The sequence below is a fragment of the Littorina saxatilis genome, linkage group LG16 (genome assembly GCF_037325665.1).
Source record: "Littorina saxatilis isolate snail1 linkage group LG16, US_GU_Lsax_2.0, whole genome shotgun sequence".
In the NCBI taxonomy this organism is placed as follows: domain Eukaryota; kingdom Metazoa; phylum Mollusca; class Gastropoda; order Littorinimorpha; family Littorinidae; genus Littorina; species Littorina saxatilis.
This window is the reverse complement of record NC_090260.1, coordinates 39,792,160-39,818,405: the sequence shown is the minus strand read 5'-3', so window position 1 is coordinate 39,818,405 and position 26,246 is coordinate 39,792,160. Positions and strand designations below refer to the sequence as shown.

The following is a 26,246-nucleotide window of genomic DNA, read 5'->3' as shown; positions in this document are numbered from 1 at the left end:
AACAATGACTGTCTCGATCTGTTTCAAATGTCATATTTTGGTAAAATAAAAACGCAAATATCGTATGTTAAAGAACTTGGAATACTGGCATGAAGAGGTTGGCCTTATCCCCCCCCCCCCCCCCAAGCAGGACATGTCGCCACAAATCCACTCGAAGAGCAGCGGAAGGTTACATTACAACGGTACATGCTCATTGCCTGTCTGTGATGATTAAAGCTTGAAGCTAGTGCGGTCCAACGACGGATATTCATGGGTTTACGCTGCACCTTGGCAGCGCATCGTCTCTCATAGCTTCCACAGCAACCGCATTTCTAGCAGCTTAGTGTGTCCCCTTGCTGTCCCATTCTACATGTTCATCTGACCCGGTCCCATACGACGTCACGTGTCAAGATACTGCTCTTAGAGGAACCCGTTATGAGAGCTGGGTGCTGCTGACCGAGAGTTAACGAGGGTCCTTTTGGGTATCAACAAAAACACTTGCGCCGACGTGTTCTAAAGGCACTTTCTACAGAATCTTGAAGATATAGCTAAAGATAGATGAACAAATGTGATCAAATTAATGATGAGTTGTGCGGTAATTACAGAGCGTTATGAAGGACTTTCAGAACAACCTACGTATCAATGAAAAACAAGATTACTTCGTGGATAAAGACAGGTACACCATCGTCAAACGGACGTATGTTTTCACAGGACAAAGTAGTTTGGACAAAAACAAAACAAAACTCCCCCAAAACGGGTTCCAATACTGTACATGTATTACAAAACACTCACTTTCTACTCAAATCTTTGTTATAGGAGGCAACAGGAAATGACACTGTGGGCAGACACCAAATACACTGGTTTTCTGTTCGTGTGTCTGTCTGCGCGTCTGTTTGAGTGTCTGTCTGTCTTACAGCCTGTCTGTCTGTCTCTCTTTATGGCCATGGTTGTGACAAAGATAAAGATACAAAATAACCACACACACACACACAAACACACACACACGCACGCACGCACACACACCCACACACACACCCACACACACAATTACACACACACGCACGCACACACACACACACACAATTACACACACACACACATACACACACACACATTCTCGCACACACACAATCACACACACACACACACACACACACACACACACACACACACACACACACACACACACACACACACACACACACACACAAAGCAAGGTCAGAGCAAAGTTGTGAATGATGGGGATAGGTATATGATCATTCTGCAATTTGTTCCTGTTGATGAAAACTGGCTACATCCCAGCGGATATTCTTCTTCCGCCCTGATATGGCCCTTCGTTGTCGGCTGGGCGTTAAGCAAACAAACAAACAAACAATATTCTTCTTACTGGGACACTGTTGTTTTTTTTTAAATTTTTTTTATTCAATTAATAAAACACAAGATAACAAACATGGTAACTGTATTTTCTGTTTGCACACATACTCTCTCATTTACATGCGGTTCAGAAAAACTTGTACATTATACAAAAGGACTAAAAATAGTCATACGTGAAAAAAATATACGTGTCAACATGTGTAGCATCAAAATGATCATATGTCATCATATATTGATCTTTTTTTTTTTTAAACAATATTCGCATCATAATGTATGGCTGTCTTTACATTATATCAAAAAAAATAAACAATTGTTTGTTTTTAATTAATAAAACTTCAGACTAACGAAATCTCAAAACAACATGATTTCCAAAAATAATTTCCAGTGTTAATCGTGAATCGGTTTTTTAAAAAAATGCTTACGCACATCTTTGCGATTAAAATAATGTGATTAATCTTCTTCATATTTTTGCTGTTACTTTTTATACCAAAAAGCACATCTGTAACATTCAACCTAATTCTTTCACTAAAGTTTACTAAAATGTACATTTCAATATATTTCCAAAACCTGAGCACTGTTGGGCACTCAAAGAAAAAATGCTCCAATACATCAAGTTCATCCTTACAATATGTACAGTTTTTATCAGCCTTCACTTTCATTTTACACAATAAAATATTAGTTGGATAAATGTTTTGCAATATTTTCCAATGCAGTACACGTAATCGAACTTCACTAGTGACAGTGGCTGCTAAGTTCCAATTCTTTTCGTCAATTTCAAATCCTAATTTTCTTCTCCAAAATCCTTCTGAACAGGGTTGGCTGTATTGTTTTCCTACCAGAATCTTTCGAATTTCTTTTACTGATTTAACTTTTTTCCCACAAAAGATCGGAATGTCACAGACTGAACAATTTACATCGTTTATATCGACATTTCTTAAAAGGAGATGTACAGCTATTCGAACAACATTGTACTCAAGCAATCTATAGCCAGTTCTTTCACACACTTCTTCATAGGTAGAAAAACGTCCATTCTCACACACATCGCTCACATACATTATACCACTTTTAATCCAATCCGCAAAAAAGAGTGGGTTTCCTTGACAAATTATATCTTTGTTGTTCCACAACAAACCGGAAACAGAATTACCATTATTATCGACTTGATTGTTATCAAGCCATGCCTTCAACACAGCGGACCAAAATTCCGATTTAATACTGTCCAATCCTTTAAATGGTTTGCTATTAATGTTCGCAAAAAAACACTCAAAGCGACTCCCAAAACGGAAAAAACAGTGCTTTTGGGAGCCATGACCATTTCTGGTGTCTTCATTAGACAGAGTTAGGTTCACAACCCAGCTTAACAAAAAGGAACACTGCATCTGACGCAAATCAATCATATTTAATCCACCTTGCTCTACCTCGTTACATAAAACAGTTCTTTTCACCTTTTCAAATGCTTTTCTGTTGCAGTCTTTTTTGCGCCACACGAAGCGAAACATTAACCTATTAATTTCAGTTAGAACGTCGTCTGGTACAATCAGCGCCTGCATTATATAGACAAAATGTGGCAGAATAAACGTTTTGAATACACAGATTTTACCAATAATGCTCAAATTCCTTTTCTCCCACACGCAGATGAGCCTTTTTGCAACATTCACTCTCTCTTCCCAATTCTCTTTCACTTTTGACGCACGCATATAATTACAGAAATATACACCTAGAATTTTCATTTTGTCTGTACATGCAAAACCGCAACACTCATTCCTACAATTCTTCCGCGACCCAAACCACATTAGTTTGGATTTTTGGTGATTTATGTTCAAACCTGATATTTCTGAAAATTTACCAATCAAAGCCAGGGCTTGGAACATGTCATGTTCATCTTGCAAAAACAATGTAACATCATCAGCATACAACAATACTTTCAAAACTGTATTGATATCTCCGTTGTTCCATAATGACATACCCTTTATATTTTTGGCCTCTCGAATTTTGATTGCTAACAATTCAACTGCTAATACGAAGGCTAGTGCGGAAAAAGGACACCCTTGCCTTATTCCGGAATCAATATTAAAAAATTCAGATAACCAACCACAATAGTTTTCACAACTTTTTGCGTTTTTCATCAAAACTCAACCCATTTCACAAAATCAGTTCCAAAACCAAATTTTTCAAACATCTTCAACATAAACTCTTTGGAGATGCAATCAAATGCATGAAAAAAGTCAATTGACACCATCAATCCAGGCTTATTATGTAAATCTGCATGTTCTAAAACATCATCAACTAATCGCAATAAGGTTGAGACACGTCTACCTTTTATATACCCAACTTGATCCTCATTCACAACACTCCCTACAACATCAGAGAGCCGAAGAGCTAAACATTTCGCTAATAACTTATAATCTGTATTGGTCAGTGAAATAGGTCTCCAATTCTTTAAATCATTTCTTGATAAATCCTTCCCTTTATGAATCAGTGTAATTGCCGCTTTACACTGTGAATTAGATAGAGTTCCATTCTTAAAAGCAGAGTTAAAAGACGCAAGTATATACCTTTTTAGGCTCCTCCAAAAAAAACTTATAAAACTCAACTGTTAATCCATCCATTCCAGGCGCAGAACCATTATTCATACGCTTTAGAGCTGACAAAACTTCTCCTTCTACCACTTCCCCTTCACAGCTGTCTTTCTGCTGATCATTTATTTTTAAAACCTTTGTTCCATCCAAAAAAGTGTCAATTTTTAAGCTCATGTTTCCCTCATCAATTTTCCGTTTATACAAATCAGCAAAATACGTTTTTTGGACGAGAATAATATCTTCTTGCGTTGTAACAATTCGTCCGTTATCATCTTTTACACTTTCCATTATTTTTGCGTTTGCTCTCGCCTTTTCTAACCCAAGAAAAAAAGGTGTGTTCCTTTCACCCTGCTCGATCCATTTAACTCTTGCACGCACCTGTGCTGCACGAGATTTACGCTGCTCTAACAGTTCTAACTGCAGCTTGACCTTCTGCCGTTTACCTTGCGTTTGAATACAGTCAGGGGAGATCCCAAGGGTTTTATCCAACTCATTTAATTCACCATACAGTTTTGCAACATCATTTTTAATTTCAAAACTTTTAAACTTACTAAAATTTTGGGAAAAATCCTTGATTCTCATTTTCAATAATTCCCAACCAAGTTGACAATCCTCTTCAACATCAAGTTGAAATGTGTCGAACATTTTGTTCATTTGATCAACAAAGCTCACATCATGCAACAGAGAATTATTAAATTTCCAATAACCCTCTCCTCGAACGACATCAGATAGTTTAATATGAATACTACAGCCTCTGTGGTCCGACGTCGCAACAGAGATTATGTCACAATCAACAATCTTTTCAAACACACTTAAGCTACTAAAAACGTAGTCCAGTCTTCTTGCCACAAATGGAATATTTTTTGACCATGTAAATTCTTTTCTATCTAAATTATGCATTCTCCATACATCGTATAAATCACATTCATTCACCAGGTCATTAAATTAAATATTCTGACGATTCTGCCCTTGAAGACCTGTCTGACTCTGATTTTGTTTATTTTTCTGAAGTTCAAAATTTCAGCTCCTGGTGTAAAGATAACTGTTTAGACCTAAATGTGACAAAAACAAAAGAGCTAGTTATTGACTTTCGCAAAAACCCAGCTACAGTTTCAGATTTGTACATAGATGGTGTGAAAGTTGAGCGAGTGACTGAATACAAATATCTCGGTACAGTCATTGACAACAAACTAAATTTCTCCTCAAACACTAAAGCTATCCACAAGAAGTGTCAGTCAAGAATCTACTGCTTACAAAAGCTCAGAAGTCTGAACATCAACAGCCGCATCCTCCAAACATTCTATACTTCATTCATTGAATCCATTCTCACTTTCTCTTTCATCTGCTGGTATGGAGGTCTGTGTGTGAAGAGTAAGAATGTGCTTGGGCGGGTGGTGAACACATGTGGTAAGATTGTGGGGGTGAGACAGGAAGGACTGACTGTGCTGTATGAACGACGTGTGGTGCGAAAGGCCCGCTGCATCAACCAGGATAGTAGTCATGTGCTCGCTCACCACTTTGAGGTCCTGCCCTCAGGACGTCGCCTCCGCACTCCCAGATTCCGCACGCTCAGAACTAAGAACAGTTTTATTCCTAAGTCAATTGGCTTTTTAAATACCTAAGTTAATTAAAACTAGTATGTGTGCCGGTGAACATATGCACTGATTTCTGTGATGAATATGTTTTACACTCTTTGATGTGCACCCTTATGCTGAGTGTGATAACCCTCGAATGACTAGTCCTGTGATAAATATTGTTCAATGACATAGCTAGTCCTGTGATAATGATAGTTTTTAGCGGTAAACTTTTAGCGAAAGCTGACGGCAATTAACCTATTTGGAATCATGTTACTATTCCTGTTAGTGTACATATGCGTGCGCGAGTGTAGTATGCTTCGTATGGTATTTTTATCTGTTGTCTTATTATTTGTTTTGTCTTTTAATGTGCACCACACTGAAATTTCTCTGTATGAGATAATAAAGTATTCGTATTCGTATTCGAACCTGTTTCTCTCCACTTATTATGTCGAGCTCATTACTCATGACACAATTAAAATCTCAATATTCTTCTTACTGGGACAATGTTAATAGCACATGAATGTTTATATTTTGTGAAACCAGGGTTACACTCGGTGTTTACAAGGAACCTCAATTTAGTACGCAGTTCAATATTTGACATTCTTGTACAGTCAAAGTATTGAATCATTATCCGTCAAAGAGACGCTGAAACGATGCGATCGAATCCTATTTGATGTATTCCATTCACTAATCGTTATTTGCAGACTACCGCGTTAACAGAGTGCTGTCCGTGCAACGAGGAATCAGACTGCAACAGCAACAACTGTGCCTGCCACTCCAGACACACAAGGTGCTCAGCTAACTGCTTTGCTGGGGGATGCACAAACAACAAGCTTGTAAGTACTTGATTAAATAAGGCAATAAATTAAATCACCAAAAGAATAGATGCCTTCACCAAAAGAATTGCTTAGTTAGCAAAAGATATTCCAACAAAAAATCGGATGTTTCCACCCACAAAATAGATGCTTCTAGCAAAAAACTGATTGATTCTACCAAAAAAAGAAATGAGACTTGCAACAGAATTCTCAACAAAAAACCGAATTATTTCAACAACAAAATAGCTACTGTCAGCAAAAAATATAAAGTTTAGTGTACTTTCAGAGACAAAATAGTGTCACTCCATATCAACATAATCATAATTGTACGTCCAAAGAAAGTTAAATGAAAATGATAAAATCAGTGTACAGAGCAGTCAAGAAGCGCTGGTCTCGACAGCTTTGGGCGCCCGCGCTTTCGCTTCTGGCCGATTGGGATGGTCTTGGCCTGGGCAGGGGGGTTGGTCACCTCCAGACGAATCTCAATGCCCATGGAATGATGACACACGTAGCACTTGAGGAACTCCGGACAGTTGCAGAAAAACTGATTGTTTTCGTTGATCGTAATCTTCCACTCCGACATATGTGGCATACTCCTCGAAGTCAGCCCAGGACGATGATTCAACCTTTTCTTCGGTCTCTCGGATGGCAGTCTTGAGCGCCTTTTTCAGGGTTGAAGATCCCACGAAGATCGTGTTCCCAGTCTTCAGCGACTCAGCTGGTGACATTGCCCACTGAAACGCTGTTGTCCACATTTTCAGTGTGCGATGTGGTGCTTCGGCAATCTCGGTGTGCTCTGCGGTTGCATTTGGTGCTCGTTCCATAGACCAGTTCTTTACAATGTCATTCTCAACAACTCCGAGAAATCTTGACATTTCCAGCCTCTCTCTCTCTGTGTTGGAGAATGACTATCCATTTCTTTTGTTGAAACTATATTTTCTTTTGCCTGAAGTAGTCAATCTTTTGCCTGAGTATATTTGCTTTTGCCTGAGTATATTTGCTTTTGCCAGTTTATTTTATTTTTTGTTCAGACAGCACTTCTTTTGGCGGATCAAATTTTGTTTTGGTACTTTAATTCTTTGTCACTCAAGCCATCTTTTCTTTTGGTGAAAGCATATATTTTTTTGGTAGAACCATCTCTTCTTTTGGTTCATTAAACGGGTGCCATTAAATAATAGACATTGCATAGCTTTTGACAAAGCTGTATGCGTCGTCCCTGCAGTGATTTGTCCCGACATTTAGCACTACTTGTTCACTAAATGGTGCGAGCCGCTGTTAGTGAAGAGTGTTGTCAGGCGTTGGGTTGTAGCACCTCGCAGAGTGCTCTGCATGAAGCGAAACTGGGTGGAACGCAACCGCGGGGTCGGATTGGTTGAAACTGAGATTTGCTGTGATTTCAAACAATCAGATCCCACAGCTTACTCTCACCCAGTTGGGCGGCCCCCAGTTTCGCATCGTGCACCTTAGCTCTGAACTCTGTAGCTCCCGACCTGTCCAGACGCTTTGTGCTTACGTTTCTCAGGTAGTATTATTCGAATGTTATACTGTATTTCGTGTGTTTAAACCTGTAGTTGTTAGTTTAAAAGTGGTATATTAGTGTTGTCTGCTCCAGAGATGTATATTTGGTTCATTTGAGCGTACGAAACTTTTCAGTCGTTAAAAGTAGTGGTCACAAAGTGTAGCTTCTCAAACCATGAGCTATCGAGGATTCGGGCTTGTTGCGGAGTGGTTATTTTTTGGTTGCTGGGTGTTTACCGAAAAATGAAAACCGCTTCCAGTTTACAGATGCAACGGAGCTGAGAGGGGAATAATAAGGACTTTCGAAACAACCTACGTATCAAAGACAAACAACTGTATTTCGTGGATAGAGACAGGTACACCATCATCCAACGGCCGTATGTTTTCAAAGGATATAGTAGTTTGGGCAAAAGCACAAAAAAACTCGCTAAAAAAACAACATGTTTTTAAAACAACAAAAGACACTTGTCTGAGATGGTTCCAGTACCGATTATTGTACAGAATTTTGCCCAGAGAAAGGTTTCTATTTTTGCGAAAAATTGTGGATACGTCATTGTGTACATTTTGTGGTAGAAATGAAGAAACCCTTTTACATATGTTTTGGGAGTGTGATAAAGTGCAGACTTTTTGGATAGAATTTGTAAATTGGCTAAAGGCGAACTGCACCCATTGCGAAACTGTCTAAAGAACTGGTTATTCTTGGAGTGGCGAACAATGTAGTCACCGATAAAGCTTTTGATGTGTTATCAATCTGTGCCAAACACCATGTATATATTTCCAAAATGAACAAAAAGACCCCTCATTTTCAGACATTTAGTAGAAACTTTAAGCAAAGATTTATTTGTGAAAAGTATAACGCAGTTGTGAATAATACAGTAGATAAATTCTACAAGGATTGGCGCTTGTATATGCACGTTTTGATGTAACCCTTAGGTTTGTTCGTTCTTAAAACCTTTTGATAATGCGACCACCAAACCACTGAACATCCCCCCTCCCCATTCCATCCTCCCACCCCATGTATGTTGTAATTGTCCAAGTGTGCTTTTCTGTTATATGATTCTGTCCTTTCGGTTAGGTGATGTCCTGTAATGTACAGCATATACATGTAAAAAAAAACCTGTACAAAAAGAGAATATAAATTTTTTTTAAAAAGGATTCCAGTAAAAAATATCACTTTGTACTTCGTTTGCCTGTCTCGCTGTTTTTCTGTCCGTGTGTCTATCTGTGTGTCTGTCTGTGTGTCTATCTGTGTGTCTGTCTGTGTGTCTGTCTGTGTGTCTGTCTGTGTGTCTGTCTGTGTGTCTGTCTGTGTGTCTGTCTGTGTGTCTGTCTGTGTGTCTGTCTGTGTGTCTGTCTGTGTGTCTGTCTGTGTGTCTGTCTGTGTGTCTGTCTGTGTGTCTATCTGTGTGTCTGTCTGTGTGTCTGTCTGTGTGTCTGTCTGTGTGTCTGTCTGACTTCCAGCCTGTCTGTCTGCCTCTCTTTATCTCTCTACGTCCATGGTTGCGACATACACACACAGAACCACATTATACACGAACAAACAATATACATGCATACACACACATACCCACACACCCACACACCCACATACCCACACACCCACACACTCACACACCCACACACCCACACACCCACACACAACCCCCACATACACACACACATATATACACATACACAAAACCACACACACACACACACATACACACATACACACACACACAACCACATGCACACATTCACACGCGCTCCTTGACCTTATTTCCTAAAGCTTGGCATCGTTTCTCCACACCGTCCTGTTCGTTAGTGAGCCGTTTCTCTACACAGTCCTGTTCGTTAGTGAGCCGTTTCTCCACACAGTCCTGTTCTTTAGTGAGCCGTTTCTCCACACAGTCCTGTTCGTTAGTGAGCCGTTTCTCCACACAGTCCTGTTCGTTAGTGAGCCGTTTCTCCACACAGTCCTGTTCGTTAGTGAGCCGTTTCTCCACACAGTCCTGTTCGTTAGAGAGCAGTTTCTCTACACAGTCCTGTTCGTTAGTGAGCCGTTTCTCTACACAGTCCTGTTCGTTAGTGAGCCGTTTCTCTACACAGTCCTGTTCGTTAGTGAGCCGTTTCTCTACACAGCCCTGTTCGTTTGTGAGCCGTTTCTCTACACAGTCCTGTTCGTTAGAGAGCCGTTTCTCTACACAGTCCTGTTCGTTAGTGAGCCGTTTCTCTACACAGTCCTGTTCGTTAGAGAGCCGTTTCTCTACACAGTCCTGTTCGTTAGTGAGCCGTTTCTCCACACAGTCCTGTTCGTTAGTGAGCCGTTTCTCTACACAGTCCTGTTCTTTAGTGAGCCGTTTCTCCACACAGTCCTGTTAGTTAGTGAGCCATTTCTCCACACTGTCCTGTTCGTTAGTGAGCTTGTGCCTGCGGTTGGTCACGGCCGGTTTTGTGTGTGCCTATTGTTGGTGTCGTCCACGTGTTATTTTGCGTGGTGTACGTGTGCTTGACGAAGCATGGTAGTTTGTTGTGCAAACGTTTTTTGTGTGTTATTTGTATATTTGTTTTTATTTTCTGGATGCACGGAGGTCGCAAGGCCTGAGTAACGCTCACCTATATTTTCTACAAACTTAGAATAGTTTTTGTTGGCACGTGCTGAGCGGCTTGATGTTGCCCTTTTCCGCATTTCTAAGCAGGCGACCCGGTTTTGTTATCATAATGCGTGCAAGCAATGTTTTCAACTATCAGGCGTATTTTGGGTGTATTTATTTCGGTATGTTGCCTATATCTTTTTGCCATAATGTTTAGAACATGTTAGAGCAGCGTTGTTTGATTGTATCCCAATATTAGTTTTGAATAGTTTTCGGTTTTAAGCCTCATTTACATATTAAGCCGATGACGAGGGTAACGGCTTCTTTTACGTGTGTACGTCTCTAGCTCTGGGTCTGGATAGAAGAGGTTGGTTTTTTTTGTTAGTAGTAAGCCCGTTGTTTCTTTTACTTGTGTTTCTCCAAGGATTTGTGTGTTTCATGAAGAACAGTTCCCGCCTGATGGCGCAAAGGTAAAATATTGTTTTTGTTAGTTAAGACTTGTTGTTTTCTAATGTTTGTCTTTGTTTGTTTGTTCCAGTCAATGGAGTTTTAGTGCGTAATATTTTGGCAGGTGTTGTTATTTTTTCTTCTTTGAAGGTTAACAGTTTAGGAAGGTATCGTTTATGTCTTTGTAGTAATTGTAGTCGCGTGTACACGTTTTAGATGGGATTGTTATTGTCACAGTCGTATGTTTCTTTGCTTAACAATTTTGGAGTTTACGGCGTTTTAGGATTTAAGGGTTGTTGGCCATTTTGTATGTTATTAAATATGCGTAGATTATTTTTACAGTTTCAGGTGCATGTTAGTTAAATTGTGGTTTATGTATTCTGTCGCAGGGTTTAATTGATACTGTATTATTGTAAGTGTTGATATTATATTATGTGACTTATATATGTTTGTGTTTATTTGCAGTATTTTACAGAGTTCGAGTTCGATTACGAATACGAATTAAACTATTACAAGAAATGGTGGCTGGATAGCTAGTTAAAATAAACAACCAGTAAATTTTCTTGTCTCTTCGAGTTATTTTCTTTGTACCTCCTGCAAGTGAGTCTGTGTTGTGGGTTCTGTCTTCCTTAAACTGCATGTGCACTCACAGAGCCGTTTCTCCACACAGTCCTGTTGGTTAGTGAGCCGTTTCTCTACACAGTCCTGTTCGTTAGTGAGCCGTTTCTCCACACAGTCCTGTTCGTTAGAGAGCCGTTTCTCTACACAGTCCTGTTCGTTAGTGAGCCGTTTCTCTACACAGTCCTGTTCGTTAGTGAGCCGTTTCTCCACACAGTCCTGTTCGTTAGTGAGCCGTTTCTCCACACAGCCCTGTTCGTTAGTGAGCCGTTTCTCCACACAGCCCTGTTCGTTAGTGAGCCGTTTCTCCACACAGTCCTGTTCGTTAGTGAGCCGTTTCTCTACACAGTCCTGTTCGTTAGTGAGCCGTTTCTCCACACAGTCCTGTTCGTTAGTGAGCCGTTTCTCCACACAGCCCTGTTCGTTAGTGAGCCGTTTCTCCACACAGCCCTGTTCGTTAGTGAGCCGTTTCTCCACACAGTCCTGTTCGTTAGTGAGCCGTTTCTCTACACAGTCCTGTTCGTTAGTGAGCCGTTTCTCCACACAGTCCTGTTCGTTAGTGAGCCGTTTCTCCACACAGCCCTGTTCGTTAGTGAGCCGTTTCTCTACACAGTCCTGTTCGTTAGTGAGCCGTTTCTCTACACAGTCCTGTTCGTTAGTGAGCCGTTTCTCTACACAGTCCTGTTCGTTAGTGAGCCGTTTCTCCACACAGTCCTGTTCTTTAGTGAGCCGTTTCTCCACACAGCCCTGTTCGTTAGTGAGCCGTTTCTCCACACAGTCCTGTTCTTTAGTGAGCCGTTTCTCCACACAGCCCTGTTCGTTAGAGAGCCGTTTCTCTACACAGTCCTGTTCGTTAGTGAGCCGTTTCTCCACACAGCCCTGTTCGTTAGTGAGCCGTTTCTCCACACAGCCTTGTTCGTTAGAGAGCCGTTTCTCTACACAGTCCTGTTCGTTAGTGAGCCGTTTCTCCACACAGCCCTGTTCGTTAGAGAGCCGTTTCTCTACACAGTCCTGTTCGTTAGTGAGCCGTTTCTCCACACAGCCCTGTTCGTTAGAGAGCCGTTTCTCTACACAGTCCTGTTCGTTAGTGAGCCGTTTCTCCACACAGCCCTGTTCGTTAGAGAGCCGTTTCTCTACACAGTCCTGTTCGTTAGTGAGCCGTTTCTCCACACAGCCCTGTTCGTTAGAGAGCCGTTTCTCTACACAGTCCTGTTCGTTAGTGAGCCGTTTCTCTACACAGTCCTGTTCGTTAGTGAGCCGTTTCTCCACACAGCCATGTTCGTTAGAGAGCCGTTTCTCTACACAGTCCTGTTCGTTAGTGAGCCGTTTCTCCACACAGCCCTGTTCGTTAGAGAGCCGTTTCTCTACACAGTCCTGTTCGTTAGTGAGCCGTTTCTCCACACAGCCCTGTTCGTTAGAGAGCCGTTTCTCTACACAGTCCTGTTCGTTAGTGAGCCGTTTCTCCACACAGCCCTGTTCGTTAGAGAGCCGTTTCTCTACACAGCCCTGTTCGTTAGAGAGCCGTTTCTCTACACAGTCCTGTTCGTTAGTGAGCCGTTTCTCCACACAGCCCTGTTCGTTAGAGAGCCGTTTCTCTACACAGCCCTATTCGTTAGAGAGCCGTTTCTCTACACAGTCCTGTTCGTTAGTGAGCCGTTTCTCCACACAGCCCTGTTCGTTAGAGAGCCGTTTCTCTACACAGTCCTGTTCGTTAGTGAGCCGTTTCTCTACACAGTCCTGTTCGTTAGTGAGCCGTTTCTCCACACAGTCCTGTTCGTTAGAGAGCCGTTTCTCCACACTGTCCTGTTCGTTAGTGAGCCGTTTCTCTACACAGTCCTGTTCGTTAGTGACCCGTTTCTCTACACAGTCCTGTTCGTTAGTGAGCCGTTTCTCTACACAGTCCTGTTCGTTAGTGAGCCGTTTCTCCACACAGTCCTGTTCGTTAGAGAGCCGTTTCTCCACACTGTCCTGTTCGTTAGTGAGCCGTTTCTCTACACAGTCCTGTTCGTTAGTGACCCGTTTCTCTACACAGTCCTGTTCGTTAGTGAGCCGTTTCTCTACACAGGCCTGTTCGTTAGTGACCCGTTTCTCTACACAGCCCTGTTCGTTAGTGAGCCGTTTCTCCACACAGTCCTGTTCGTTAGTGAGCCGTTTCTCCACACAGTCCTGTTCTTTAGTGAGCCGTTTCTCTACACAGTCCTGTTCGTTAGTGAGCCGTTTCTCCACACAGTCCTGTTCGTTAGAGAGCCGTTTCTCTACACAGTCCTGTTCGTTAGTGAGCCGTTTCTCCACACAGTCCTGTTCGTTAGAGAGCCGTTTCTCTACACAGTCCTGTTCGTTAGTGAGCCGTTTCTCTACACAGTCCTGTTCGTTACTGAGCCGTTTCTCTACACAGTCCTGTTCGTTAGTGAGCCGTTTCTCCACACGGTCCTGTTCGTTAGTGAGCCGTTTCTCCACACAGTCCTGTTCGTTTGTGAGCCGTTCCACGACCTCCCTCAGCTCAGCCACCTCTCTGTCACGGTGCTGTTTGTTGGCAGGGATCTGTCTGACCAGCTCAACTTTCATGTCTCTCATTTCCGACATAAGTTTGACCACTAGTTCACTGTCACCACAACTACTACTGTCAGCCATGTCGACACTGTCTGAACCATCAGATGTACAGTTGTTGCCCTTGCCACGCGCTCTCTCGATATTTCTCAGGTTTAGATCAGTGGCGCGTGGGGAATACATCTCTTTTTCTCTCTCACTCTCTTCCTCTTTCTCTCTGTCTCTCTCTGTTTCTCTGTGTCTCTGTCTCTCTATGTCTGTCTCTCTGTGCCTGTCTCTGTCTCTTTCTCTCTCTCTCTCTCTGTATGTCTGTCTCTCTCTCCCTCACGCACACACCAACACATCAACACACACACACACACACACACACTGCGACACCCACACACACACTCCCCCCCCCACACACACACACTCCAACACTCTCTCCCTCTCTCTCTCTCTCTCTCTTCCCTCTCCCTTTGTCTTTCTGTCTCTCTCACACACACTCTACTCTCCCTATCTCTCTTTCTGGCTCTGTCTGTCTGTCTGTCTGTCTGTCTGTCTGTCTGTCTGTCTGTCTGTCTGTCTGCTTGTCTGTCTGTCTGTCTGCTTGTCTGTCTGTCTGTCTGTCTGTCTGTCTGTCTCTGTCTGTCTGTCTCTTTCTCTCTCTATCTATCTTACTTTTTTCTTAGAAACCTCTTCTGCACGACCGCGTACAAGGGTAAAAGGGAGGGGGGGGGGGGGTACGTTATTAACACAGGGCCTAGTTTTAATTACCACAAACCAGTTTTTGAATTCTTCTTCATGGTGAACAGGGGTGTCCCGATCCGGTTTGAGGTCAGCACTTAATTGTCTTCCGTGTTTTCAGACTGGCGAGTGTAAAGAGTGCTGTCAGTGCAACGAGGAGTCACAGTGTGACAGTGAGAATTGTGAGTGTTGCTCTAATGGAAGCCGCTGCTCCTCTCGCTGCTTTGCCACGGGATGTGGGAACTACCACAAGATTGTCATGGTGAGTGGTGGTCGGAGTAATGAATTACCTTTAATATGCATTAGCACTATCTCTCTCTCTCTCTCTCTCGCTCTCTCTCTCTCTCTCTCTCTCTCTCTCTCTCTCTTTCTCTCTCTCTCTCTCTCTCTCTCTCTCTCTCTCTCTCTCTCTCTCTCTCTCTCTCTCTCTCTCTCTCTCTCTCTCTCTCTCTCTCTCTCTCTCTCAAAAACTCTGAAACCTTTATTTAGTATACATAAAAGAGCAATCAAAGTTATTTTATTACAAGTCTCGGTTTCCAACGAAGACTATAAACTTTTAAACATTCTTCCTCCTAAATCAAGACTCATGTACAATAAAGGCGTTTTGATGCATAAACCCATAATTGGAAGAGCGCCTGCACCTCTTTCTTCTCAATTCACTTCCCACAATTTAAGAGACCCAAATGTATGCTCCTCGGCCTCGTATAGATATTTTTAAGTCCAGCCTACTCTTTTCGGGGACTAATCTTTGGAATTCACTTCCAAGCGGTCTCAAACATTCTGTCAATGCCAAGACTTTTAAAGACAGATATTTCTCATTCCTTATACATGGCACATTTCGTTCTCACTTAGCCTGAACATGTTTATATTGTTGATGCCTTATTTGTACCTTTTACACGTTTCAGTAGATAAATGTACCTAATTAATTTCATAACATGACTTATGTAACGATGCTACATGCTATTACTTGCAACGTAGTTGCTTCATTGACTCCTCAGTTTCACGGATTTTTTCTTCACTCGAAGTTTCACACGTTTTTTGTTGCTTGAAGCAGTTTTCATTATACCTTTGACAATAATATGTCATGTTCGTTTGTATGTATATTTTTGTTTGTTTGTTTAGTCTGTTAATCGTTTGCTTGTTTGCCGTTTGCTTTTATTACTTCTTTAATTGATATTCCAACATTTTAAAACGTATTATCATTAGATTAAACCCTCCCATGGGCGAGGGCTTGATGTAAAAAAGCACCTGTTTGCTTATGCCATTACCCTCGTAAATAAAGAATGTGTCAATGTCATTGTCATTGTCATTCTCTCTCTCTCTCTCTCTCTCTCTCTCTCTCTCTCTCTCTCTCTCTCTCTCTCTCTCTCTCTCTCTCTCTCTCTCTCTCTCTCTCTCTCTCTCTCTCTCTCTCTCTCTCTCTCTCTAGAAAGCATGATTATTACAAGACAAAAACACCAGTGACCTCTTAAGTTAAATCTTTCTCTGGAATCACAACCTGTTCAGCAGGTAACAGAACATCGTGTTTTGGGTGTGATAGTCGATCAAGAATTAAAATGGCAATCTCATGTACATTACATTTGTCAAAAAGTATCCAAGAATTTGTTTCTGCTATCAAAGTTAAAGCAATATGTCGATATCGCAACACTAAAACTATTTTATCATGCCCACATCTTATCCCATATTAATTACGCATCAACTCTTTGGGATGGCGTCTCTGATATTCACATGAAAAAATTAAACTCTCTACATCGTCGGGCAGCTAAAATCATGGTAAATGGTCCACAATTATCAGCTGATTTGAAGTTAAAGAATCTAAACTACCTGCCGCTAGTTAAACAGTTACAGTTTAATAAGACTGTAATGATGTATAAAGTATATCATGGCGAAGTGCCCATCTATATTCAGGACCTATTTCACAGAGTCACCGAAAGGTACGGGTCTATCAATTTTCTACCACCAATACCCAGGATTGATTTGTTCAAAACTAGTCAAGCCTTCTCTGGCGCTATGGTGTGGAACTCCATTCCGTCTGTAATAAGATCATTAACCTCACTAAAGAGTTTTAAACAAGCTCTGCATAATCATTTTATGTCTACCTAGATGGCTATACTAGTCTTAACACGTGCAAGTAGCTGTCAACAATTGGCAAAGCTTTATGAATTACACAAATATGTTCTTTATTATATGTATTATGTGGAATTTATGTTGCGATTTTCCATCATCACTTCATCATCATCATCATCATCATCATCATCATCATCATCATCATCATCATCATCATCATCATCATTATCATTTACACCATATAATCATTATTAGCATTAGTGTAAACGTTGGTATCGTGTGAATTTTACCGTCGATCACTTTCCATGTGTTAACATGTTGCATGTTTCGCTTTCGATTTGTATGTTGCTTACTTTGCCATTTTATTGTTTATGTTTATTTGCTTGTTTGCTTACTTGTCGATTGTTTGCTGGTTCGTTCGTTTACTTTGTTTATTTGTCATGTTGCTTTACTTGTTTATCCTTTATTAGATATTTGTATTAGAAGTAAGGACCGGTTGTAAGAAAAGGCGTCGCCTTAAACCTCTATCCTTGAAAAATAAAGTTCCATCATCATCATCATCATCTCTCTTTCTCGTTCTTTCTTTCTCTCTCTCGTTCTCTCTCTCTCTCTCTCTCTCTCTCTGTTGTTGTTGTTTTTCTCTACCTTTTTCTGCATGAATGTCCGAGTAAATTATGTGCTGGTTGAAAACAAGCTCGTTCTATTGCTCATGCCACACCGCTTGAAAAATCAAATTTGATTTGATTTGAATTGATTTGATTTGATTTGATCTTTCTCTCTCTCTCTCTCTCTCTCTCTCTCTCTCTCTCTCTCTCTCTCTCTCTCTCTCTCTCTTCTTCATCATCATCATCATCGTCATCGTCATCGTCATCGTCGTCGTCGTCGTCGTCGTCATCGTCGTCGTCGTCATCGTCGTCATCGTCATCATCGTCATCGTCATCTTTATCATCACGAGTTTAGCTTTTACGACCTCCTTTTGTTTTTAACTTTTTTTTTCTTTTTTTTAAATATTTTTTTATCATTGTGTATCTATGTGTCCCAAGAACAGATTGTAGTAAAGGCGTAGCCTTAACTCCTAATTCTTGTTAAATAAAGTTCAATTCAATTCAATTCTCTTTGTACATTCACAATTTTGATAATTACGCAAGAATTCAAGTAAAGCTTTTCTGCCTTTTACTGCAATGTTTAACTTTTGTAAATGTTTAACGTGTGTATATATATACATATATATCCCATGACCTCCCTTCTTTGTCTCTGTTACTTCAGTATGGGTATATATGTTGTATTTTTATAGCTCAATAAATACATCATGGACTCAAAAAAATATATGATAGTGCAGATTCCGATTTGGGCGAAGAACTACTTTGCTCCCGACCTTTGACCTTGCGCCGAACAATGTGACACATTTGTATGAAGTTCCAAAATCGTATTGCACGGCTCAGAAAACCATATCTTGCACGCAAAAATGAATCTCAGAACTGATCTGATGAATGAGATGCAATAAGCAAACGTTTCTTTCATTATGAAAGCAATGCAGGTCGAAAAAAACGAACATTCAACTTACAAGATAACCAGATGCTAGCGAACCAAAACAAAAACACGAGTACCCTCCCCTTGCTTCGTTAGCAGACGACTTTTGAGAATCTGTCAGACCGTCCTTACCTGGCACGGTTGGGCTTCGCTATCATCAGCTGTTTCACGTGTTTTGCGAGCAAGTCTACTCTTTTGCCTGGCTCTGCAGTAAGTCCACATTGGCGATGAAGGTATCCGAGAACTTAACATGTGTGTATTTTTCCGTAATCCAGTCATATTCCTTCAAAATGCAATCAATCGGCGGTGACAGACGTGTCGGTCGCGTTTTCCTCATACCCATACCAGTTTAAGTTCATCCATGCAAACACACTCGCAAAACACGTAGATACATTTCAAATAGGGAGCAAATGGTTAAATCTAAACCTACATATTTGTTCCCTAAAATTTGCTTCTCTGTCAATAAGCCTAATTACACACGTTCGAGAAAAACAACGTGGAATCGATTCTGAATCGAGTAAGCCAAATGGGTCCCAAACCCGTTTTGCCCGTTCTGCCGACCTGAAACGCAAAAAAAAAAAAGAATTGTGCGCTTCAACTAAATTAATTTCTATACGACTTCATTACTTTCTTGCATCTTATGAACCTTTACTTAAAGCTTTTAAATGGTCTGAAAGTAGTGTTACCGCGTACTTATCGATGCACTCATTCGTTTTATTTTTTCAGCGACGGTCACTTAGTTTAAGGTTGCAAAAGGGCTAAGTCTCGCTGGCACCACAGTTTTACAGTCCACAGATCGCAACAGTGCCGCTAGTAGTCTACACTTTGTGTTTGATGGTAGAATGGGATATACAGATTACAACACGAGTGGTTTTTTATATGGCTTGTATTTCAGTCAAGACCCAGCGGGAATATCAATCGAGAGCCACTCGCCAGAGGCTCGTGTCTCCCGATGATATTCATCCGCTGGGTCTTGACTGAAATACAAGCCATATGAAAAACCACTCGTGTTGTAACCTATACGTATATAATATTAGAGTAGTCCCTCTCTGAAAAGAAGCTCTTTTGTATTTCTTTTGCCACAACCCTCGTAAAATAAAATTTGATTTGATTTGATTTGATATATCTCTCTCTCTCTCTCTCTGGTGATATGCAAGAAAACATCTCAACTTTCACAGTATAATATTTGCATCTAGTGCGTGGTCAAACGAATCAAAACTTACCCTATTTTTTACGAGATTGATACTAAAGGGCTTTCAAGTCAGAGTCGAATGTGTTCGCTATACGTAATGATGTACGGAATGATCACGTCACCCCAAACGCTTTTGCTCTGAATAATTGCAACGTGTAAACAACACATCCCGCCGCGTAACTGGTGTCAGGCAAGATAGTCTCTCCGCAGACAATAAAAAAAACATGTCAACACTATGTCATGAAATGTAACTGGTTAGGTTCTTGTGTCACTCGATCTACAGGGACAGAAAGTAGACCCGTACCTTTCAAAGAAACAAGTCCAAGTACTTGCAAAAAGCCAAACCACGTCTGACGCCGAGAGAAAAACAACACGCCCCATCACGCTAGACACAACACAGACCAGCAGCATACCAGCGAGCTGTCAGGGATCAGCGCCCGACAACGAGGTAAATTCATATAACTTATTTGTCTTATATGTCATCATGGTCAGAGGAATAAGAAAACAAGAACGCTGAAGTCTGATTAACCTTTCAGGCAAGCGCACAAACCAGACACACCTACAGCGAAGTGATGCCACTGAAAAAGTCCATGTCGCTCTCACTTTCCCATTACACACACACACACACGCAAGCACACACGCAAGCACACACACACACGCACCTGTACACACATTCCCACACACGCACACACACACACACACACACACACACACACACACGGCACACACACACACACACACATTCATATTAGCAGAGTTTAATCAGAAAAAGACGATAAAGTGTATATAGATTGGCACAACATTCATATCCTAAAAATTATAAATACACTACTCACAAAAGGTTAAGGATCACTATGAGAAAACAGGTGCTCAATAAAATCAGTTCGCTACTGTTATTTATTTCTCAGTCAAACCAAATTGTTATGAATTCTTGTTCAGCTGTAAGTGGGCGATGTTGTGTTAGTGGGAAAATTGCACGGGATTCTCTACTACTGAGCTTGGTAGCAAAAATAAAAAGCGGAAACTTGCGAAAAAAGACCTTGTTTTGGACCGTTCAGCCCGAACGCATTACACAAGCCACATGGAAAAACCATTATGCACGTGCAAGCACTGCTGTTTATGTGTGAGATGCTGTCACTTGCTTGGCTTTTTGAGAAGACATACCACCAGTATTAGGCATTATCTGACAATGCCTCCACGACGAAAATTGAACGAGTTTGAGAGGGGACGAGCTGTTGCATGGTTTCAAGATGGTGTCCCCAAGCAAGAAGTGGCCAGGCGACTTCACGTGTCCATCTCGGTCATTGTCAGACTGATTCAACGTTTCACAGCCACTGGGAGGGTCCAGGAAAGACGCAGACCTGGGCGACCAAAGAAGACAACTCCACGTAAAGATTGTCTTATTGAACGACTAGCCTTGCAAACAAGAACAGCCTCTTCCAGCATTATTCGAAGGCAGCTGAGGGTGGCTACTAAAACCAACATCAGCCAGGAGACCATACGGAATCGCCTTCATGGGTTTAACCTCCGTTCTCGTCGCCCAGCTGTACGGCCACGCTCAACTCCAGCCCATAGGGCAGCACGCCGCGCCTTCTGCAGACGTCACGTGAGGTGGACACGTCAGCAATGGTCCCAGGTCCTGTTCAGTGATAATCACGCTTCACCCTGAACCTCAACGACGACCGACTGAGGGTCTGGAGGCTCCAAGGGGAACGCTACATTGGCGCCACTGTCCAAGAAAAGGTGGCCTTTGGTGGAGGTTCTGTATGGTCTGGGGGGCCTTCAGCCTTCACCACAGAACACCCTTGTTTCATGTACTGGGTAACCTGACTGGCCTCCGATACCGGGATGAGATCCTTCGACCGCTGGCTGTGCCTACACTGCAGCAGATGGGACCGCATGCTGTCTACCAGGATGACAACGCTCGCACCCACAGGGCAAGGGTGGTCAACGACGTCCTGCAGCAGTCTGGAGTCAACAGAATGGAGTGGCCAGCATGCAGTCCCGATCTCAACGCGATTGAGAACGTCTGGGATGAGTTGGATCGCAAAGTGAGGAGCAACCACCCTCCTCCCAGGGATGTCCACCCCCTCTACCAGATGCTGCAGGCTGAGTGGCAGGCGCTTCCACAGAGGATCTTCACCACCCTGGTCAACTCTATGATCGAGGACTCGCTGCGTCGAGAGCCAGAACAGCCAGGGCGGTTACACGCATTACTGAACTTTTGGGAGCATCTGAAATGCTATGTCTTGTGATAACAACGACTTCGTGAAATTAAATTTCGATAAGTACACACTTTGATAAAATGTACAGACCAAACGATTGCTCAGCATTGAAGGAAATGTTGTATCGTTATCACTAAAGCATTGAATTAAACGTTTGCCAAATACCAACGCATTGGCTTTCTTAATTGGAAAGTTATGAATGTGTGTGCAAGTGATCCTTAACTTTTTGTGAGTAGCTTATATATTTTACCTCGTATTCCACAAGTACTTTGCCATAGTCTAAACGGATAAAGTGAAGCCGTTACACTGCAGGCACGTTTGTATTTAAAATAACAACGTATCTTTAAACTATTTGCTTGATAAGAGCACACACACCCACACACACACACACACGCACCTAAAGTGTGGATGGTTACCTAAGAGGCGGCACTGGGTGTAGTGCCTTTCTAGTGCACTTGCACTACAACAGCACTGGGTGCAGTACTCGCTCCGGCATCGAAGAATTTTGCACTAAAAAATGCACAAAATTTGACCTATTTCGTCGCCTATAGAGGACGGAAAGAATGTCATTTTGAACATTGTTATGACATTCTTTCCGTGAAAAAAGTCAATTTAACGGTGTTAAATGAAGCGACCATCCACACAGTTAGGTTGCCATCCAGAGTTTAACATTCTTATGACATTCTTTCCGTCAAAAAAGTCAATTTAACGGTTTTAAATGAAGCGACCATCCACACAATCAGGTTGCCATCCACAGTTTAGGTTGCCATCCACGTGTGGATGGTTGCCTTATGGTGATTTAGGCAACCAAACCTGTGGAAATATGGGTACACACACACACACACACACACACACACACACACACACACACACATACACACACACACACACACACACACACACACACACACACACACACACACACACACCATAAACATACATTCCAACAAATACATTACTATAAATACGTAAATACTTGAATGCATTATGTCATCCTGAATTCACGGCATTGCCCAATTTGCGGAATCGGCAACATTTTTGCCCATTTTGCGTAATTGGCAAAACGTTGCCCATTTCGCGAAATAGGCATCATTTTGCCGTAAATGCGTACATGCCTCTTAAACCTGCTAATTTATGCGAAATCGGCAGCCGAATACGCGGAAACGGCAATCGATTACGCGTAATAGGCAAGTTGCCCATGTTGCGAAAGCGGCATTAGTGAGTTTCAAGTGTGTGTGTGTGTGTGTGTGTGTGTGTGTGTTTTACAAACTGTTAATATAACAACTGACCGGAAACATGACGCATTTGTTTTCACTCAAATCCACTCTGCCAGATACGGCTACTGTAGTATTATAGTGTGTTGTAGTGTTGCAGTGTGTTGTAGTGTTGCAGTGTGTTGTAATGTGGTGTAGTGTTGAAGTGTGCTGTAGCAGAGTGCTGTAGATAGTGAGCTCTAAATACCAAAGCAACCATGTTACGACCTAATATTCATCCAAACCTCAAAAACAATTCCGTGTCACTCGTTCAATGTGCGTAATGCTGAAAGTTTTATCTACAAACAAATTCTGTCACCGAAGAAAAATCCTCGTCGCCGCGATATTGGCATGTGCCGTGTTGATGTACACGGCATTTTGTTACTGGAATAAGTAACTAAGCACGTTTTTCAAACAGCATGTTGCACAAGAGGAAGAAGAAATGTGCGTGTCCCCAGTGTCATCTCCAACCCTTCTTGCAGTATTGTTGGTGATGTAATGGTGATCTGGCAGTCAAAAGTTGTTTTTCAGTGTTACGCATTTTTCGGTGTCACAATTGTTTAAGCTGTCTCCACTACCACAAGGATGTTGGACCTTCATGACATTCTGCTTGATTACTCCTAATGATCACGATTCAATGTGTGTCTGCGACGTAATCCGTTCTTGGTGCTAAGTATTGCACAAAGTAGATTGTTTGGTCACACCGAAACATGCGTTATGCTCCCAACCCTGGTCACGTTGAACGCCACCATGCTTTGCCCATAGGTTGTATCTGGAGCATACACAAACAGTTTGGTCACACCGAAACATGCGTTATGCTCCCAACCCTGGTCACGTTGAACGCCACCATGCTTTGCCCATAGGTTGTATCTGGAGCATACACAAACAGTTTGGTCACACCGAAACATGCGTTATGCTCCCAACCCTGGTCACGTTGAACGCCACCTTGCTTTGCCCATAGGTTGTATCTGGAGCATACACAAACACAGTTTGGATAAGCTTTGGGCTGTTTTATGTTTTACCTCTGATTCCCCCTTTCTGTAACCAGCAGTTAGGAAGAACCTTCAAAAAACGTTGTCCACACTGAAAAGTTGCACTGCAAAACTCTCTAAAGGGCATAATTATGTTCCTGCTTTCTAAATACACTTTTTAAAGAGGATACTCTTGCGCAATTAAACGAAATGGGCAAAAATGTTGCCGATACCGCGAATTCGGCACGACACATCAATACAGGTGTACATGATACCAAAATACATGTATATGAATACATTCACATTAAAATTAGATTTGGTTATGATGGCAAGGTATAACACATCATTTCAGCTACCCCTCTCCTGGATATTATACGTTATCCCAGCGAAGCTGGAGGTATCCCACGAACGCTATACTGTAATCGACTTGATAAATGTTCTTCCCAATAACACATAATAAAGAATTTTCTTCAGGAATGGACACAGAAAATGAAATCGAAATTTTTAATCCTCGACTTTTTTTTTAATCGTCGACCTTTTAAAATCCTCGACCTTTTGTCCTGTAGACGTTTTGCTGTTGACCTTTTGTCACCCTCGACCTTTTGTCGCACTCGACCTTTTGACTCTTGACCAAATGTCCTCGACCTTTTGTGCCTCGACCTTTTGACCCTCGACCTTTTGGTTCTCACCCGAACTGGATTTAGTTATTCTGATGGAAGGTAGTAGTAGCAGCGCTCAGAAACAGGTCATTGACACGCTACTCGCCGAGAAAAGGAAGGTATAACGGTACTCCACGGACACTGGCTTAGCCCACTCAGCTTACAGTGTTGTCTGTCTGTCTATAATTTTGCCTGTCTGTCTGTCTGTTTTTCCGTCTGTCTGTCTGTCTGTTTGTTCGTCTGTCTGTCTTTTCGTTTGTCTGTCTGTCCGTCTGTATGTCCGTTTGTGGGTCCGTCTGTCTGTTTTTCAGTCTGTCTGTCTGTTCTTCAGTCTGTCTGCCTGTTTGTCAGTGTGTCCGTCTGTCTGTCTGACTGTCCTCTGCCTGTTTGTCAGTCTGTCCACCCGTCTGTCTGTCTGTCTGTCTGTCTAACTGTCTGCATGTTTGTCAGTCTGTCCGTCTCTTCCTGTGTGTCTGTCTGCCTGTTTGTCAATCTGTTCGTTTGTCTGTCTGTCTGTCTGTCTGTCTGACAATCTGCCAGTCTGTCTAGCTTTTTATTTGTCTGTCTGTACCGACTGTCTGTCTGTCTGTCTGCCTGTTAGTCTGTCTGTCTACATGTTTGTCAGTGTGTCTGTTCGTCAGTCTGTTTGTCAATGTGTCTGTCTGTCTGTCTGTATGACTGCCATTCTTATGTCTGTCCGTCTGTTTTTCAATCCTCTCAAATATTGTTTTGAACAGTTAACTTCTACACTTCAGACTCACAGGCCTCATGAGCAAATCACTTCCCAGTGGCACCTTAACACTCATGTGGAAACAGTACAATCGTATGCATGCCACAATATGCCTGCGGTGTTAGAGAGGCAACTCGTGGTATAAAAAGGAGCCACGCTTTGCCTTCTTCAGAAGGTCTTCTGTCTGTTTTGGTAGAATAAGCTGGTCACTTCGAGAAGACAAATTAAAACTTATGCCAGGAAGCACTGCATGGGTTTTTAACATGATATTTGAGGAAGTTCCAACGCAAGAGCACAAAACAATTGACAGGGCACAAGACGCAAGTATGGAAATGGTGAAAAAATTCAAACCTACCGGTTTTGAAATTCGAAATCCCGCCTGTCAGTCGGGGAGGTTCCAGAACACGCTAAATAAAGAGAGCCATGCAAATTTTAAGCCAAAAGCCTGCCAATGTGACTACTTAAAATGTAAAACATCTAACTGAACACATTCGCTCTATCAGTGAACACGTGATTCGGATGTTCTTACATTCAACCTGTGTTCCCCTATTTACTCAAGTGTATCACTGCCACTTGTTTCACAGTTCTCTGACAATGGCTTTAACCGCTGTCAATCAGACACATAAACTATCTGTTTAACTCAATAGCGTTGTTAAGTCTGTCTCAGTAAGGGGGAATCAGGCCGTTAACCTTAACCTATTTAGCCGTGTGACGTCAGCAGTTTGTGCGTGCGCGATACTTACGGGTCAGAGGTTACGGTCCGAACCACCGGTAAGCGTTACCACCGGCCGCTAAAACCAACGATTGTACGGACTGCCAGTGGTAAATTAAAAATGTTTCTTTTATTTTTTTCATGTTAGTTGCAC

The 26,246-nt window shown here is 41.9% G+C and overlaps 2 protein-coding genes across 2 annotated transcripts in view; both read left to right on the top strand.

The window, feature by feature from the left end:
- LOC138951375 (uncharacterized) overlaps positions 1–26,246 on the top strand; it is a 145,749-nt gene that overhangs the window by 109,818 nt on the left and 9,685 nt on the right. Inside the window, exons 8-10 of the mRNA XM_070322989.1 lie at positions 6,214–6,345; positions 14,875–15,015; positions 19,826–19,990. Coding sequence (XP_070179090.1) covers positions 6,214–6,345; positions 14,875–15,015; positions 19,826–19,990 — 438 coding nt within the window. The remainder of the gene's footprint in view (positions 1–6,213; positions 6,346–14,874; positions 15,016–19,825; positions 19,991–26,246) is intronic.
- LOC138951374 (uncharacterized) overlaps positions 14,110–26,246 on the top strand; it is a 92,775-nt gene continuing 80,638 nt past the window's right edge. Inside the window, exons 1-2 of the mRNA XM_070322988.1 lie at positions 14,110–14,136; positions 14,875–15,015. Of these exons, the coding sequence (XP_070179089.1) occupies positions 14,110–14,136; positions 14,875–15,015 (168 nt within the window). The remainder of the gene's footprint in view (positions 14,137–14,874; positions 15,016–26,246) is intronic.